The sequence below is a fragment of the Salvelinus fontinalis genome, chromosome 26 (assembly GCF_029448725.1).
Source record: "Salvelinus fontinalis isolate EN_2023a chromosome 26, ASM2944872v1, whole genome shotgun sequence".
NCBI classification, from domain to species: domain Eukaryota; kingdom Metazoa; phylum Chordata; class Actinopteri; order Salmoniformes; family Salmonidae; genus Salvelinus; species Salvelinus fontinalis.
The window spans coordinates 46,279,087-46,299,175 of NC_074690.1; the positions used below are offsets into that span (position 1 = coordinate 46,279,087).

Consider the following 20,089-nt stretch of genomic DNA (forward strand, 5'->3'; position numbering starts at 1 on the left):
CAAATCGTATTAAAATCCCCTCCCCCTCCTCACTCCTCCGCCCCACACGCCACCCCTCCTCCCTCCTGTCTTTCAGACAGACTGTTTTTGCTGCAGTGAACGGTAGCCGTGGAGAGAGGGAAAACGCAAGAAAAACAAGAAGCCGAAGAAGGAAGATAAAAAAAAAAGTCAATATAGACACATCCAGAGAGACCTCAGATCCAGCGCCAGCTATCCTGCATCACAAGGACCACTTCCAGACCAGAACCAACGGCGACAAATAGTGCAGGACCCGGACTCCAGAGACGTATATCGGTGTGTATGCTGCTATGTCTGTCCCTAGGAATATTATTGTTGTTGGCTGTGTCCGGGCTGTAAGCGAACGGGAGACACCTGTCACTGTTGTAAATACGACGCGTTCTTGTCCTGGAATGTTTCTGCGTGCGCCTCGCTCAGTAGCCTAGGTTACTGTCAGGTGGTGGAGGTAAACCGTTTTCCTGACCCGGGAATAAAACGCTAGACGCGTTGTATAATTTAGTGCGAATATGCTTTTGTGTTATTGGACTGTAGCGACGTTATGCCCCGCCGTCTCTCCCCTCCCCTTCCCTCACGGCTTTTAACACTGGTCGTGTGGCTGCAACCGCGCGCTGTTTGCACCTTTATGTCCACGTTTCTAGGCTACTAGGTGTCGATTTCCTCCACACCTAGGCTAATTTCGTTTATTGGGAGAAAGGTGTAGGAAAGGTGGCTCCTACCGGGGCTCCTTTCTAGATTCTACGCCGCATCCAGCAGCATTGCAGGTGCCTTGTAGGCTATACCTATCTTTAGGTTGGATTTATCCAATCCCTTGTAGAGGGGTTATTATTAGTAGTGATCCGCAATAATGTTATTATAGCCTACCAATCAGTTCTGTGTTTTTCTTGACACACTCCTCGAACGGTTCCAACAAGAATAAACATCCCCCTATCCTATCCCCGCCCTAAATTCGCCCGCCCGTCCCGCAGGCAACCTCTCTCTCGCCATGGCTCGCGCTGCTGCTGAACCGAACGGTGACAATCAAGGGGCATTTCGAGGATAGATCCTAGCCTCGCCTCGGCTGCCATGTAAAGCTATGTGCTTGTGAGAGCCTGAGGGTATGTATTATAGTGACACAATGTGCGTTACATCTGTGTCATGTGAAGCACAGCCAGGGAATTCTCAACGGGCGACCGGCCAGTGCAGGCATCTTGCTGCTCACTCTTGCGTTTTGCTTGGCCAATAGGGGGATTTGATTTGTGTTACTTGTAGTTAACAAGAGTTGTTTTGGTCCCAGAAAACATCCCACCTATACAGGTCAGTTTGTAGCATTCTCGGGGACCAAAGCAAGATTTGGTCCCCCTCATCTCGTGGGAAAAACATTTTAGTGTCCCCCCCTCTTGGCAGTGGACAGACAAATGTGCAGACTTAAAGTGCATGTCCTGCAATTCTGTGCATGAGGCAGAGAGAGCATTTTTAATGGTTTGAATTCATTTTATTCTATTCTACTCATTTTGCCATGGGGCGAAGAGAAAACTTTGGAGTTGTAAAGCTAATTTCCTGCAATTCTACACATTTTGCCATGGGATTGAGAGAAGAAATTGCCGTTTTAAAGCTAATTTTCCCCAATTCTACACATTTTGTCATGGGATTTGAGAGAAGAAATTGCCGTTTTAAAGCTAATTTTCCCCAATTCTACACATTTTGCCATGGGATTTGAGAGAAGAAATTGCCGTTTTAAAGCAATTTTTTCCCAATTCTACACATTTTGCCATGGGATTTGAGTGAAGAAATTGCCGTTTTAAAGCAAATTTTTCCCAATTCTACACATTTTGCCATGGGATTGAGAGAAGATATTGCAGTTTTAAAGCTAATTTTCCCCAATTGCAGTTTGTGTATTCTACTATCCTAACTACCAGTAAGTTGAGACCGCGACTGACTTCCTAAAAAAAATACTGCTTATAATTGGCACTGCACCTTTACATTTAGAGGTGGATTGAATACATTTAGGGCATGGGGTTCTCAAACTTTTTGGGGCCCCCGGGGAACCCATTTGTAATAACAAATTCACCAGGGACCCCCCTCATAATCAGAACAACAACTTCAAAATAGAACAATGTATTAAAATGCATTGCACACTTTTAACTTATTCCACAGATCAAAGGCCACAAGTTGTTTAAACCGTTGTTAGTAATATTCATTAAAAAAAAAGAAATGTTAAAAAAAATGACAAATATTTTAAGAGCTGACCGTGGATCCCGCTTTGAGAACCCCTGATTTGGGGCAAATGATAAACAGACACTGATTTTCTGCCTTTAGTGATTTATACAGTTGCCTTTTACAGCAGTAGGCTATAGGCTCGATCACTGCGTCACCACCCGATACTTTATGACACAGGCAGATTGGTTAAGCCCAGGGAGCAGTTACGTGAATAACGATGTCCAGACGTTCATTCAGCACCGGCCAACCAATCAGAAAGCAAGCAATTCATCAATAATGCTCTTCCTTTATCTCCACTGCTGTAGGTAACACTCCGGTAACACTCCGGTGCTCCTCTGCCTACCCTCGTGAGGATTCATTGAGACGAACAAACGGATCTGTGTGTCCAACCGACCATGGCATTCCCTTCTTACCCGGTCCCTGGTCTATGGACGCTGAGCTTATTGACACTACTGGCAGCCTCTGTTCAGAGCAACTTCATCGTTTTCGGTAAGCATCTCTCTCACCCCTCCTCCCACATTCCCCCCTCTTCCCCTCCACTATCTGACGCTCTATCCTGTTGACGTTTTATTTGTTACCGTGTGACTACAAGGGAGTCACGGAGGCGTTAGTAATAAGCTCATGGGGCACTTCCCCCCTCCCCCTGAGCTCCAACTGAATTTCTGCTCTTGTTTTTGAAGAATGTGTGTGACTTACATGTGCACAAACAGGCCTGTGCTATGCCTCTCTCGGTGTCACACACATATGTGCGCATACACAGGCTACCCCTGCACATTATTATGTGGGGCCAATATGATCATTAGAGACATTGAAAATGGATCATTGGGAGAGCCCTTAATGGACACAGTAGGCCACACACACACACACACACACACACACACACACACACACACACACACACACACACACACACACACACACACACACACACACACACACACACACACACACACACACACACACACACACACACACACACACACACACACACACACACACACACACACACTGCTCTCAGTGGACACACACACGTCTATCAATCATCAACTGTCTGTCGATTAAACAGCCTATGATTGGCAGAAAATCACCATTTTAAGTATTGATTTGTTCCATCAGTAATTGTTGACCGACGGGGGTCAGACACAAGCAAGTAGTAATGTTATAGCCTTTATAATAGAGAGTAACTATCCCAGACTCACTATCAGACTCTAAAAAACAAAACACTAGACTATATTCTCTCGTGCCCGTGCGCTCACTCTTGCAGATGTGCACTCACACAGAACCCCACAAATTTGAACGCATGCAAACACTTGCACTTACTTTAACTATGTCAGCTGTTTTTACTGTCTGTTGAATTATGCATAACTGTATTTTCTGTGCTTCTGCGTGTGGAATATGTGTTGAGAGCCGTGTGGAGGGGTTGTCAATGTGAGTCAATGGTCAGTGAGAAGCTGTAACCTACTGCTGGGGGTAGGGATGATAAACAATCTTCTGCTGCTACTGAGATAAGGGGCCAGTCCCAAATGGCACCATATTCCCTTTATAGTACATTACTTTTGACAAAGGCCCACTATATAAGGAATATGCTGCCATTTGGAATGCAAGTCAGTCCGTCAAAAACAAACAGCACACAGGACGCCTGTCAGCCAGGTCCTGCGTCTCAAATGGCAGCCTATTTCCTATATCTGTCCTGGTTAAAAATAGTGCACTATATAGGTAATAGGGTGCCATTTTTGACATTAGTAAGTCAGCCAGTCAACAATAAACAGCCCACAGGAAATCGGTGGTGTGAGTGGTTCTTTCAGGAGGCCTCTCTGCTGCCAGAGCCCCATTCCCTGAGCAGACTAAAGTGAACTGCTGGCACAGAACAGAGGCCATCCCTCTCTCCCGTCTGTAAATCTCAACCAAATTAACGATTGGTCTGCACCCCCATGCCGTCCTTTAATATGTATTCATTGTTGGTCACAGCTGAATGAGCAGCCTCTCTCTGCCTCACTCAATCCAATCGGTGCACTGCCGAGCCGCACGAGACAGAATGCACTGAGGTAAACAAACTACTAACCACGTTGTGTTGTGGTCTTTCTCTATGAGACCACACAATGGGTGCATCCCAAATGGCACCTTGTTCCCTACATGTTGCTCTATGGGCTCTGATCCCAGATGGCTCTAAGGGCCTGGACAAAAGTAGTGCACTACATAAGGAATAGGGTGCCATTTGGGATGCAAACATTATTCCCCGAGGTCTGTAATTTGGCCTCTGCAGAGAAGGGGCACCGTCAGTGACGAGCGGCTAGCGGCCACAATGTGTGTGTGTGTGTGTGTGGACACGACACACAGGCCTAAGGTAACTGGGTTAGCGATACAGAAACAGGGGCCTGCAACCCAAATGGCACCCTATTCCCTATTTATGTTTGCTCTACTTTTGACCAGAGCCCTTAAGGAAACCCATAGTGTTCTGGTCAGAAGTACTGCACTACATAGGGGATGCCATTTGGTACTTATTCTTGCCCAATCACAGGGATCTAATATGTATTCTTCGGCGATATACTCCATCTGAGCTGCTCCACTGCACATCGAGCTGTGGGAAATGGATTTGTCAAATTGTGTGCAATTAGAAGCTCCCTGTATGGGGGCCACAGCACAGACAAACCGTTAGCACTGTCCTTTCCCTGGCCTTGACATACTGCTCATATGGGGTTTCTTCATTCTGCATCAAATGTTTAAAGGAGCGCTGACACACAATATGCACGCTCTCCGCCGTATTGTTTGGCGAATACATATCCTTGATGTGCATTTTGTTTTCGGGGCGGAAGGAAGTAAAGAGACAGCCATGACATGGAGGCTTTGAAAGCTTGAAAGCAACAGTGTAGATTTTGAGGCATGTTGTGGTGACAGACAGGCTTGGTGCATCTGATGGTTTACCTGCAGGTCATGGATCTGTCTAGCTAATCGTTTTTCCTCTCTGATACATAGCATTGCATTATTTACGCTAAGTAGGCCCTTCTGTTCAGTGCCATTCACCGGTCATTATCACCATTATTTGACCCCCCCCTCCTCCCCTTCATCTCCGCCCTCCATCCATCTATCTAGGTCTCTGTTCCAAATGGCACCCTATTCCCTATATAGTGCACTACTTTTGACGAGGGCCCTATGAGCAATGTGGAACGCGGACTACCACTAGGTCGGACACACGACATTAAGCCATGTGTTGCTGTATATCAATAATTTACCTCCCGAAAAAATGTACGTGCCAATCGCCGATTGCTCCTTTAACAACCTGATCAGATAACCCAGATTGAATGGCTCCCGGTTGATCAACAATAGTGTAAAACAGCTTTTAGCTACAACCAAAAGCTCAGGGAATCCATTGGTTGTTCTTGCATGGTCAATTCTCCACCAATACAAACCCTAATCAAATGTGGCATATTTCTGAATGCGAGAAGTCCTCTCTGCACTGCAGGTGCAAATTTCAATCTCGGTGCTGGATTGACAAAATAAGCTCCACATGAAGAACCAAAATCACTATCAGGTCTGTGCCCTCTCAATTTCAGAAATCAGGACTTCATCTCATCTTTTACATGCTTGAATTTGATGAATATTTTCGATAATTGCAATCGTTATTTCTATTTAGGATTTCATTAGCATGTGCTCAACACTGACCTCAGTATCATCCCTATGGGGCCTAGTCAAAAGCAGTGTACTATAAAGGGAATAGGGTGCTATTTGGGACGGTTACCTCGACAATCATGAGTGGCTCAAGGGAGGATGGGAGGGAGGCTCTAGCCTGTTAACAATGCTGAATGATAAGCACTGACTCATTAACAAGCTGGAGTACAAGAAGCCCGAGGGAATTACTGGCTAGTGACTGTGACATTAATAAAGAGGCCTAAGCTTCTACATCGCCCTCTAACACTCTCTCTCTACTCTGGATGGCCCAGCCCAGGCCACTGGTTTTCGAACCTGGGGCCGTATGTATCAAGCGACTCAGAGTAGGAGTGCTGATCTAGGATCAGTTTTGCCCTTTTAGAGAATAAATATGAGTACAGTGCCTTGCAAAAGTATTCATCCCTCTTGGCTTTTTTCCTGTTTTGTTGCATTACAACCTGTAATATAAATTGATTTTTATTTCGATTTCATGTAATGGACATACACAAAATAGTCCAAATTGGTGAAGTGAAATGAAAAAAATTACTTGTTTCAAAAAATAAAAAAACGGAAAAGTGGTGTGTGCATATGTATTCACCCCCTTTGCTATGAAGCCCCTAAATAAGATCTGGTGCAACCAATTACCTTCAGAAGTCACACAATTAGTCAAATAAAGTCCACTTGTGTGCAATCTAAGTGTCACATGATCTGTCACATGATCTCAGTATATATACACCTGTTCTGAAAGGCCCCAGAGTCTGCAACACCACTAAGCAAGGGGCACCACCAAGCAAGCAGCACCACGAAGACCAAGGAGCTCTCCAAACAGGTCAGGGATAAAGTTGTGGAGAAGTACAGATTAGGGTTGGGTTATAAAAAAATATCTGAAACTTTGAACATCCCACAGATCACCATTAAATCCATTATTAAAAATGGAAAGAATATGGCACTACAACAAACCTGCCAAGAGAGGGCCGCCCACCAGAACTCACAGACCAGGCAAGGAGGGCATTAATCAGAGAGGCAACAAAGAGACCAAAGATAACCCTGAAGGAGTTGCAAAGCTCCACAGTGAAGATTGGAGTATCTGTCCATAGGACCACTTTAAGCCGTACACTCCACAGAGCTGGGCTTTACGGAAGAGTGGCCAGAAAAAAGCCAGAAGGTACTCTGGTCAGATGAGACTAAAATTGAGCTTTTTGGCCATCAAGGAAAATGCTATGTCTGGCACAAACCCAACACCTCTCATCACCCCGAGAACACCATCCCCACAGTGAAGCATGGTGGTGGCAGCATCATGCTGTGGGGATGTTTTTCATCGACAGGGACTGAGAAACTGGTCAGAATTGAAGGAATGATGGATGGCGCTAAATACAGGGAAAGTCTTGAGGGAAACCTGTTTCAGTTTTCCAGAGATTTGAGACTGGGACAGAGGTTCAACTTCCAGCAGGACAATGACCCTAAGCAATATGCTAAAGCAACACTTGAGTGGTTTAAGGGGAAACATTTAAATGTCTTGGAATGGCCTAGTCAAAGCCCAGACCTCAATCCAATCGAGAATCTGTGGTATGACTTAAAGATTTCCGTACACCAGCGGAGCCCATCCAACTTGAAGGAGCTGGAGAAGTTTTGCCTTGAAGAATGGGCAAAAATCCCAGTGGCTAGATGTGCCAAGCTTATAGAGACATACCCCAAGAGATTTGCAGCTGTAATTGCTGCAAAAGGTGTCTCTACAAAGTATTGATTTTGGGGGGTTGAATAGTTATGCACGCTCAAGTTCTGTTTTTTTGTCTTATTGTTTGTTTCACAATAAAGAATATTTTGCATCTTCAAAGTGGTAGGCATGTTGTGTAAATCAATTGATACAACCCCCCCCCCCCCCCCCCCCCCCCAAAACATTGTTTTATTCCAGGTTGTAAGGCAACAAAATAGGAAAAATTCCAAGGGGGGTGAATACTTTTGCAAGCCCCTGTATATAGGCAGGAAATATCCCAAGTTGTTCTGCGTCCCGATTCTCCACCCGTTTCCCAAGGTGTGCACTTGCACACTATGCGTCATGGATTTAAAACTATTGGATTGGCGTAATTATTGGCTGGAGGCAGTTTCCACCATTGTTGAATCCATGACGGGAAGTAGTGTGCAAGTGCACACTTTCAGAGAAGGGTGGAGAAAAGGGATGGAGTCCTACTGGAGAGCTGCTGAGAAACAGAAAAGGAGAGAAGAATGAGAGAGAGGGAGACAAACAGACAGAGAGGGAGGGGGAGGGAGTGAGTGACGAACTAACAGAGAGAGAGAGGGAGGGGGAGACAAACAAAGAGGAGAGAGGGGACAGAGTGGGAGAGATGAAAAAAGAGAGAGAGAGCTGGATAACGACAGAGAGAATGAGCACGGCTGGCTGGGCCCATTTTTGTTTCACCAGCTGATTCAAATCAAATTTATTTATATAGCCCTTCTTACATCAGCTGATATCTCAAAGTGCTGTACAGAAACCCAGCCTAAAACCCCAAACAATGCAGGTGCAGAAGCACGATTAACTGACCCGTTCCAGTATTTCGTTTTTTAAACTAGGCAAGTCAGTTAAGAACAAATTCTTATTTTCAATGACAGCCTAGGAACAGTGGGTTAATTGCTTTGTTCAGGGGTAGAACAACAGATTTTTACCTTGTCAGCTCAGGGATTCGATCTTGCAACCTTTCGGTTATTAGTCCAACGCTCTAACAGCTAGGCTCCCTGCCACCCAGTAACAACACCTGTCTGTCTGTCCCCTTATCAAATGACACCATCTATCCTATGTAGTGCACTACTTTTGGCAAAAGTAGTGCACTATATATGTAACGATTGTCTATTTCGTCCTCCTCATCGGACGAGGAGAGGCGAGAAGGATCGGACCAATATGCAGAGTGGTTCGTGCTCATGATGATTTATTAAAATCGAAACTGAACACTGAAATACAAAACAATAAACGAAGTGCAGAAAACCGAAACAGTACCGTGTGGTGAAAACACTAACACGGTAGACAAACACTCACAAAACACACGTGAAACCCAGGCTGCCTAAGTATGATTCTCAATCAGGGACAACGATTGACAGCTGCCTCTGATTGAGAATCATACCAGGCTGAACACAAAATCCCAACATAGAAAATCACACATAGACAACCCACCCAACTCACGCCCTGACCATACTAAATAAATACAAAACAAGGGAAAACAGGTCAGGAACGTGACAGAACCCTCCCTTAAGGTGCGAATTCCGGGCGCACCACCTAAAACTCTAGGGGAGGGTCTGGGTGGGCGTCTGTCCGCGGTGGCGGCTCTGGCGCGGGACGTGGACCCCACTTAAACAATGTTTGTCCGCCTCCTTAATCGCCCCCGTGGCCTTTTATGAGCGGCGATCCTCGCCGCCGACCTTGGCCTAGGGACCCTAGCCATGGGTCCCAAATGCACGGGAAATTCCGGCAGCGCCGGACAGGCGGGAGATTCCGGCAGCGCTGGAGTGAAGGACGCCTCCGGCAGCTCCAGAGTGAAGAGCGATTTTGGCATCGCCTGGCTGACTGCAGGCTCTGGCGGATCCTGGCTGACTGCAGGCTCTGGCGGATCCTGGCTGGCTGGCTCTGGCGGATCCTGGCTGGCTGGCTCTGGCAGCTCCTGGCTGGCTGACGGCTCTGGCTGGTCATGGCTGGCTGACGGCTCTGGCTGGTCATGGCTGGCTGACGGCTCTGGCTGGTCATGGCTGGCTGACGGCTCTGGCTGGTCATGCCTGGCTGACGGCTCTGGCTGCTCCTGTCTGGTGGACGGCTCTGGCTGCTCCTGTCTGGCGGACGGCTCTGGCTGCTCCTGTCTGGCGGACGGCTCTGGCTGCTCCTGTCTGGCGGATGGCTCTGGCTGCTCCTGTCTGGCGGACGGCTCTGGCTGCTCCTGTCTGGCGGACGGCTCTGACTGCTCCTGTCTGGCGGACGGCTCTGGCTGCTCCTGTCTGGCAGACGGCTCTAGCGGCTCGGGACAGACGGGCAGCTCTGACGGCTCGGGACAGACGGGCAGCTCTGACGGCTCGGGACAGACGGGCGGCTCTAGCGGCTCCTGACTGACGGACGGCTCTACTGGCTCGGGACAGACGGACGGCTCTACTGGCTCTGGGCAGGCAGGCAGCTCAGACAGCACTGGGCAGGCAGGCAGCTCAGGCAGCGCTGGGCAGGCAGGCAGCGCTGGGCAGGCAGGCAGCTCAGGCAGCGCTGGGCAGGCAGGCAGCTCAGGCAGCGCTGGGCAGGCAGGCAGCTCAGGCAGCACTGGGCAGGCAGGCAGCTCAGGCAGCGCTGGGCAGGCAGGCAGCTCAGAAAGCGCTGGGCAGGCAGGCAGCTCAGACAGCGCTGGACAGATGGGTACACCTGTAGGGAAGAGACGGAGAGACAGCCTGGTGCGGGGGGCTGCCACCGGAGGACTGGTACGTGGAGGTGGCACCGGATATACCGGACCGTGAAGGAGTACACACGCTCTTGAGCACCGAGCCTGCCCAACCTTACCAGGTTGAATGGTCCTCGTAGCCCTGCCAGTGCGGCGAGATGGAACAGCCCGCACTGGGCTGTGCTGGCAAACCGGGGACAGCATTTGTAAGGCTGGTGCCATGTACGCCGGCCCGAGGAGACGCACTGGAGACCAGATGCGTTGGGCCGGCTTCAAGACACCCGGCTCGATGCCCAACCTATCCCCTACCAGTGCGGCGAGGTGGAATAGCCCGCACTGGGCTAAGCACGCGTACTGGGGACACCGTGCACTCCACCGCTTAACACGGTGTCTGACCAGTACGACGCCCTCTCACTCCACGGTAAGCACGGGGAGTTGGCTCAGGTCTCCTACCCGGCTTTGCCACACTCCGCGTGTTCCCCCCCCCAATAAATTTTGGGGTCTGACTCTCGGGATCCCAACCGCGTCGCCGCGCTGCCTCCTCATACCAGCGCCTCTCTGCCTTCGCTGCCTGCAGCCCCGCCTTGGGACGGCGATATTCCCCTGGCTGAGCCCAGGGTCCCTTGCCGTCCAGAATCTCCTCCCACGTCCATGAGTCCTGGATTTTTCTCCGCTGCTGCTGCTGCTGTCGCTGCCCTTTTCCACTCTGCTTGGTCCTTTGTTGGTGGGTGTTTCTGTAACGATTGTCTATTTCGTCCTCCTCATCGGACGAGGAGAGGCGAGAAGGATCGGACCAATATGCAGAGTGGTTCGTGCTCATGATGATTTATTAATACCGAAACTGAACACTGAAATACAAAACAATAAACGAAGTGCAGAAAACCGAAACAGTACCGTGTGGTGAAAACACTAACACGGTAGACAAACACCCACAAAACACACGTGAAACCCAGGCTGCCTAAGTATGATTCTCAATCAGGGACAACAATCAGGGACAACAGCTGCCTCTGATTGAAAATCATACCAGGCCGAACACAAAATCCCAACATAGAAAATCACACATAGACAACCCACCCAACTCACGCCCTGACCATACTAAATAAATACATAACAAGGGAAAACAGGTCAGGAACGTGACAATATAGAAAATAGGGTGCCATTTTGGACACATGTTTTGATTAGCACTGCTCTCTATTTGCACCAGATTCTTAGGCAACTGAAATACCCTAATTATTACTCCTATCTCATTTTCATAAAGGATGATTAATTATATGAAGATGATTGATTAAGCTCCACGGAACAAAACGATAATCAACAGACAGACGTATAGACAGTGAATCATTTCGATTGAGCCATAAGCAGTGTTATAATCTCTACGTCTGCATCCCTATTCCCTATACGGTGCATTCGGAAAGTATTCAGACCCCTTCCCTTTTTCCACATTTCGTTACGTTACAGCCTTATTCTAAAATTGTTTAAATCCAATTTTTTCCTCATCAATCTACACACAATACCCCATAATGACAAAGCGAAAACATTTTTTTTTATGTTAGCAAATTTATAAAATAACAAAAACAGAAATACCTTATTCACATAAGTATTCAGACCCTTTGCTATGAGACTTGAAATTGAGCTCAGGTGCAACCTGTTTCCCATTGATCATCCTTGAGATATTTTTACAACTTTATTGGAGTCCACCTATGGTAAATTCAAATGATTGGACATGATTTGGAAAGGCACACAACTGTTAATTTAAGGTCCCACAGTTGACAGTGCATGTCAGAGCAAAATCCAAGCCATGAGGTCGAAGGAATTGTCCGTAGAGCTCCGAGACAGGATTGTGTTAAAGTGTCATGTGCCTTTTACCATCTCTGCAGCACTCCACCAATCAGGCCTTTATGGTAGAGTGGCCAGACGGAAGCCACTCCTCAGTAAAAGGCACATGACAGCCCGCTTGGAGTTTGCCAAAAGGCGCCTTAAGGACTCTCAGACCATGAGAAAAAAAGATTCTCTGGTCTGATGAAACCAAGATTGAACTTAGGCCTGAATGCCAAGAGTTAGGTCTGCAGGAAACCTGGCACCATCCCTACGGTGAAGCATGGTGGTGGTAGCAACAGAACAACAACCCTAAGCACACAGCCAAGACAACGCTTCGGAACAAGTCACCGAATTTCCTTGAGTGGCCCAGTCAGAGCCTGGACTTGAAACCGATCGATCACACAGAAAGACTCCAGTCACCTGTCATAGACTGTTCTCTCTGCTACCGCATGGCAAGCGGTACCGTAGCACCAAGTATAGGACCAAACGGCTCCTTAACAGCTTCTACCCCCAAGCCATAAGACAGCTGAACAATTAATCAAATGGCCACCCCGACTATTTACATTGATTTCCCCCCTTTGTTTTTACACTGCTGCTACTCGCTGTTTATTATCTGTGCATAGTCACTTTACAAACCTTGACTAACCTGTACCCCCGCACATTGAGTCGGTACCGGTACCCCCTGTATATAACCTCGTTATTGTCATGTAAATATCCTGTTACTTTTTGAGTGCATTGCATTTTCTTACTTTAGTTTATTTAGTAAATATTTTCTTAACTCTATTTCTTGAACTGCATTGTTAGTTAAGGGCTTGTATAAGTAAGCATTTCACGGGAAGGTCTATACCTGTTGTATTCTGTGACAAATACAATTTGATTTGATTATATAGTGCCCATAGGGCCCTGGAGAAACATAGTGCACTATGTAGGGTATCGAGTGCCATTTGCGACGCATCTAGACTGTTATCATGTCCATATCTGCATCCAAAATTGCACCCTCTTCCCTATAATAGCGCACTACTTTTTGACCAGATCCCTATTGGCCCTGCTCAAAAGTAGTGCACTATGTAGGGAACCTGGTGTCATTTGGGAAGCAACCAGAGTGTTATCATCATCTTCATATTTCCAGCTCTGACTGACTTGTTAGGATCTGACACCTACGCAAGACAACTTGGTAGGTGAGACTCACAACCAAGCACAGCACTGAGGCCTGGTGTGATAGCAGTTAAACGGTGATAAAATGAACCCGTGTTACATGCACTCTCTCTTCAATAACATCAGATCTGAGAGGCAGTAGTTTTCAGTAGTCCTCAGTACTTAACAAGAAGATTAGACCTCATCAATCCACGTCAGATCCCATCAATCCAGACCAACTCAGTCTATCCCTGATTACATGACAATGAATCAATCTTACTACAACATCCCAATAACAAGAACGAGCAATAACGTTGAGCACTCAGGTGTGAGGGAGGGAAGGCCAAGGCCTTTTCTCGATTAGATTTGCTGAACTCATGCGCCCTTTGTCCTCTCTCGCCTCCTTTTGGAAAAGGTCAAAGGGAATCGAGGAGAGGGAACGTGGACAAAAAATGTGCTTGTATGAAATGAGAAGCTCCTTCTCCACTCGTGCGTTGGTTCCAGGGGTGGTTCCCAAAATAAATGTGTAAAGTGATGAAAACAAATGAAGTTCATTGTGCAAGATATTTTAGAGATAAATGGATTACTAGTAGCATATCGTTTTTTAAACGTGTGTTTTCTCTTCTGACAGTACAACAGCTGATTCATAGAGGGTGGGTCAGATATCAAAACGCTTTCGAGGTAGAACACACTTGTGATTCCTCGCCAAAAGGAGGCTATCGTGGAAGGGAGTACCGTCTTCCACTTGCCTACTAACAAATTGACACAACTCTCGACCACTTATCGGTTGCTGGGTTACGGAGGAGAGAAGACAGAGGGTGGACTTTTGCCCAAATGAGAAAAGGCCCATTCCAATCTATGGGAAGGAGAAAATCGAGCCGATGGCAGAACTGTCAGCTGTGAGCTGGCCGACCGTTCAGAAAGGCGTTTTGATGAAGGAAACACTAGGGCGGGAAATGAATCAGTAGCGAAACACCAGCGTCATTGTGCAGCAGGCAGAGTCTGGATGCTATGCTGCAATGTTTCCTTTGATTGTGCCATTGCGGTGCAGAGGAATTCTCCTATGGCTCTTTTAATGGATTGCTCTGGGGCTTAAGTCACCAATGTGTCCTGTCGTTGAAGCATGGCTGGAAGGACCAGGGAAAAAAATCCAGAGATGTGTCTTTTAAACACATCACTGTAGGTGCGGCTGACTCTGAAATGGCACCCTATTCCCTATACAGCACTGGTCAAAAGTAGAGCACTATATAGGGAATAGGGTGCCATATGGGACGCATCCTTCATCTGAACCAATCATGGTGTGTGGTTCCGTGTCTTTCGATGGCTGTATTGTGGACCACAGCACAGTGATTATATTGATTAAAGCGTTTCTCTGTTAGTGCAGGGTTCCCCTGAGTGTGTCCCCTGTCCAATGAATGCACGGCTGTGTTGTTGTGTAACACGGTCCGTTGTGCCTTTCTGATGAAGGCATCATTGTGTGGGGTAACTCCCTCATCAATGTGCTTTTCTGATGAGGACATCAATGTGTGGTTTAACTCATGAACATGCCTTTTAAACTCTAAAAATCTGGGTCAGGGGGGGATTGTTTTAGATTGGTCTTACCGTGGACCATTAAGCTATTTGATTGTGAATTTTAGGATCCCTGTACGTGTATTAAAAAAATGATATACAGTGGCGAGGAAAAGTATGTGAACCCTTTGGAATTACCTGGATTTCTGCATCGGTCATCGGTCATCAAATTTGATCTGATCTTCATCCAAGCCACAACAATAGACAAACACAGCCTGCTTAAACTAATAACACACAAATTCTTGTATTTTTCTTTTCTATATTGAATGAATCATTTAAACATTCACAGTGTAGGTTGGAAAAAGTATGTGAACCCCTAGGCTAATGACTTCTCCAAAAGCTAATTGGAGTCAGGAGTCAGCTAACCTGGAGTCCAATCAATGAGATGAGATTGGAGATGTTGGTTTGAGCTGCCTTGCCCTATAAAAAACTCACAAAATTTGAGTTTGCTATTCACAAGAAGCATTGCCTGATGTGAACCGTGCCTCGAACAGAGGAGATCTCAGAAGACCTAAGATTACGAATTGTTGACTTGCATAAAGCTGGCAAGGGTTACAAAAGTATCTCTAAAAGCCTTGATGTTCATCAGTCCACAGTAAGAAAAATTGTCTATAAATGGAGAAAGTTCAGCACTGTTGTGGAGTGGCCGTCCTGCAAAGATGACTGCAAGAGCACAGTGCAGAATGCTCAATGAGATTAAGAAGAATCCTGGAGTGTCAGCTAAAGACTTACAGAAATCTCTGGAACATGGTAAACAAGAATGGTGTTCATGGGAGCCACTGCTGTCCAAAAGTTTGCAAAGGTGCACCTGGATGTTCCACATCGCTACTGGCAAAATATTCTGTGGACAGATGAACCTACAGTTGAGTTGTTTGGAAGGAACATAACACTATGTGTGAAGAAAAAAGAACAATACACCAACATCAAAACCTCATCCTAACTGTAAAGTATGGTGGACAGTTTGGGGCTGCTGGTTTGGAGTTGCTTTGCTGCCTAAGGGCCTGGACAGCTTGCTAACATCGACTGAAAAATGAATTCCCAAATTTATCAAGACATTTTTGCAGGAGAATGTTAGGCTATCTGTCCGCAAATTGAAGCACAACAGAAGTTGGGTGATGCAACAGGACAACAACCCAAAAGCCAGAAGTAAATCAACAACAGAATGGCTTCAACAGAAGAAAATATGCCTTCTGGAGTGGCCCATTCAGAGTCCTGACCTCAACCCGATTGAGATGCTGTGACATGACCTCAAGAGAGCAGTTCACACCAGACATCCCAAGAATATTGTTGAACTGAAACAGTTTTGTAAAGAGAAATGGTACAATATTCCTCCTGACCGTTGTGCAGGTCTGATCCGCAACTACAGAAAACATTTGGTTGAGGTTATTGCTGCCAAAGGAGGGTCAACCAGTTATTAAATCCAAGGGTTCACATACCTTTTCCACCCTGCACTGTGAATGTTTACACGGTGTGTTCAATAAAGACATGAAAACGTTCAATTGTTTGTGTGTTATTAGTTTAAGCAGACGGTGTTTGTCTATTGTTGTGACCTAGATGAAGATCAGATTAAATGTTATGACCAATTTATGCAGAAATACAGGTCATTCCAAAGTGTTCACATACTTTTTCTTGCCACTGTATATTGAATTTGGCCTCTACTACTACAGCCCATAAAAATGCATTGAATAACACATTAATAAAAGGCAAAAAATACAGTAAACATGTTTTATCATAAAGAATACGATTTTGAAGTGTCTGTCCTTTATCTAGGAGATATAAGAAAGCTCAGGGAAAAAAATACATATTTTACCTCTTTTTTTGTTGGCACAAGACAACCTCCGTACTTCCATTCATTTGTGCAGGTTACCTTCAGACGAGTCTCGTGAAACTTGTGAGAGTCTTACCTTTCCATAGAGTGGTCATATTGGTTAGTAGGCCAAACCGTTTGGACGCTACAGACGTTTTCGTGAGAAGACCGATTTTCGGGATGACAAACAGAGCTGTAGCTCTGCCACTTTCCACTGCAGATGCGGAAGACCGACATAGGCGGAAGCCGTGGATTGAGACACATCCCATGCAAAAAAAAATTATAGCAACTGAGGGATTTTGATGGTCATTTTCTTATTACGTTAATTAGATTGATGCACGGGTGCGTCAATAGACTCTTATAAGGATTTTTGTTGTTGTTGATTTTTACTCCTTTTTCTCCCCAATTTCATGGTATCCAATTGGTAGTAGTTACAGTCTTGTCTCATCGCTGCGACTCCCGTACGGACTCGGGAGAGGCAAAGGCCGAGAGCCATGCGTCCTCCGAAACACAACCCAACCAAGCCACACTGCTTCTTGACACAATGCACATACAACCCGGAAGCCAGCCGTACCAATGTGTTGGAGAAAACACTGTACACCTGGCCACCGTGACAGCGTGCACCGCGCCCGGCCCGCCAAAGGAGTCGCTAGTGCACGATGAGACAAGGATATCCCTGCCAGCCAAACCCTCCCCTAACCCGGACGATGCTGGGCCAATTGTGCGCCGCCCCATGGGCCTCCCGGTCACGGCCGGCTGCGAACCAAGAATCTCTGGTGGCACAGCTAGCACTGCGATGCAGTGCCTTAGATCACCGCGCCACCCGGGAGGCCATGAGGATATTTTTAAAGCCAATACTTTGTGCTGTAACTCACCAATGTGCCTTTTCAATGAAATCACAACTTTTTGGATCAACTCACCAAATATGTCTTTCTGATTAGGATGGTGATATGTGGTGAAACTCATCGATGTGCTTTTCTGATGAAGGCAACGCTTTGTGGTGAAACTCATCAATGTACCTACTTTTTAACAAAACCATCCCTGTACGGTGTAACTCACCACTATATCTTTCCGATGAGCGCGTCAATGTGTAGTTGAAATGACTAATGATAGTTTCTGATGAGAGTCTTGATGACTGTATGGTGTAAGCTCATCAATGAGTACATCGATGTGTAGTTTACATCACTAATCTCCGGTGAGAGTCTTGATGACTGAGTTTCACACTATTTTGTAACCCAGTGAGATGCATGTTGATGAATACAGCAAGTACAGCCAGCGCTGTGTGGTGTAACTCAGCGTTGTCGCTCAGCTGCTAAAGACAAAAGAGCCAAATAGGCGTTTCTAATCTCTGTGCTGAATGAACCTGAAACAAAGAGGAGGAACACAGACACAGAGGCCTGGACACACAGAGGATAAGCTGATTACCCAGACAGAGGGAGAGGGGAGGGGAGGGGAAGAGAGAGGGAGAGAGGGAGGGAGAAGGAGAGGGGGAAAGAGAGAGAGAGAGAGAGAGACAGATGAAAGAAGAAACAATACAATGCATTTGGAAAGTAATCAGACCCCTTCACTTTTTCCACATTTTGTTACGTTACAGCCTTTTTCTTAAATTGATTAAATTAATGTTTTTCCTCATCAATCTACACACGATACCCTACAATGACAAAGCTACAACAGGTTTTTAGATTTGTGGGGGAATTTATAAAAATTGAAAAAATAGAAATACCTTATTTACATAAGTATTCAGACCTTTTGCTATGATGCTAAAAATTGTGCTCAGGTGCATCCTGTTTCCATTGATCATCCTTTAGACTTGATTGGAGTTCAATAAATTGGACATGATTTGGAAAGGCACACACCTGTCTATATAAGGTCCCACAGTTGACAGTGCACGTCAGAGCAAAAACCAAGCCATGAGGTCGGAGGAATTGTCCGTAGAGCTCAGAGACAGGATTGTGTAAAGGCACAGATTTGGGGAAGTGTACCAAACATTTTTGGCAGCTTTGAAGGTCCCAAGAACACAGTGGTCTCCATCATTCTTAAATGGAAGAAGTTTGGACCCACCAAGACTCTTCCTAGAGCTGGCTGCCCGGCAAAACTGAGCAATCAAGGGAGAAGGGCCTTGGTCAGAGAGGTTACCAAGAACCCGATGGTTACTCTGACAGAGGTCCAGAGTTCTTCTGTGGAGATGGGATAACCTTCCAGACGGACAACCATCTCTGCAGCACTCCACCAATCAGGCCTTTATAGTAGAGTGGCCAGACGGAATCAACTCCTCAGTAAAAGGCACATGACAGCCCACTTGGAGTTTGCCAAAAGGCACCTAAAGGACTCAGACCATGTGAAACGACATCCTCTGGTCTGATGAAACCAATATTGAACTCTTTGGCCTTTATGCCAAGTATCACGTCTGGACGAAACCTGGCACCATCCCTACGGTGAAGCATTTTGGGGGCAGCATCCTGCTGTGGGGATGTTTTTCAGCGGCAGGGACTGGGAGACTAGTCAGGATTGAGGGAAAGATGACCAGAGCAAAGCACAGAGAGATCCTTGATGGAAACCTGCTCCAGAGCGCTCAGGACCTCAGACTAGGGCAAAGGTTCACCTTCCAACAGAACAACGACCCTAAGCACACAGCAAAGACAAGGCAGGACTGGCTTTAGGAGAAGTCTCTGGATGTCCTTGAGTGGCTCGGACTTGAACCCGATCGAACATCTCTGGAAAGACCTGAAAATAGCTTTGCATGGACGCTCCCTATCCAACCTGACAGAGCTTGAGAGGATCTGCAGAGAATAATGGGAGAAACTCCCCAAATACAGCTGTGCCAAGCTTGTAGCATCATACCCAAGAAGACTCGAGGCTGTAATCCCTGCCAAAGGTGCTTCAACAAAGTACTAAATGAAGGGTCTGAATACTTATTTATGTTTTTTATTTTGAATAGATTTGCAAACATTTTTATTTTTTTTTACTGTTTTTGCTTTGTCTTTATGGGGTATTGTGTGTAGATTGATGAGTGAAACAAACTATTTAATCCATTTTAGAATAAGGCTGTCATGTAAAAACTGTAATCCATTTTAGAATAAGGCTGTAATGTAAAACAAACGAGTCTGAATACTTTCCAAATGCACTGTGTGTATTGTTCCTATGGTCTTCCTCTGGAGTATGACACCATCTTAAAAGGGACACTGTGTGAATATCACCCTCCAGTCGTCTTACCCGATCTACCTACTATATACACACAGTACAAGGCATTACATCCATTCCAAGTATACACACTACAGATACAGCGAATGAAAATGAGGGAGATGAACTTAGAAAAGAATATGCACCTTCTGTAAGCCTCTTAACCGTGCATGAGAATCTACTTCATTACTCACTTACACGTGGGCACGCACACACGCCGGCACGCACACACGCAGGCACGCGGGCACGCACACACACACGCTCATCTTTGTTTTATTCACTCTCTCACAGTCTACTAGGCACACTATTATAAATCCTCTCG

The 20,089-nt window shown here is 46.2% G+C and overlaps 1 protein-coding gene across 1 annotated transcript in view; it reads left to right on the top strand.

Moving 5' to 3' along the window:
* Positions 1-20,089, top strand: part of LOC129824461 (cell adhesion molecule 3-like) — a 54,861-nt gene continuing 34,772 nt past the window's right edge. The window contains exons 1-2 of the mRNA XM_055884151.1: positions 1-294; positions 2,520-2,703. Coding sequence (XP_055740126.1) covers positions 2,610-2,703 — 94 coding nt within the window. The 5' untranslated portion in view covers positions 1-294; positions 2,520-2,609. The remainder of the gene's footprint in view (positions 295-2,519; positions 2,704-20,089) is intronic.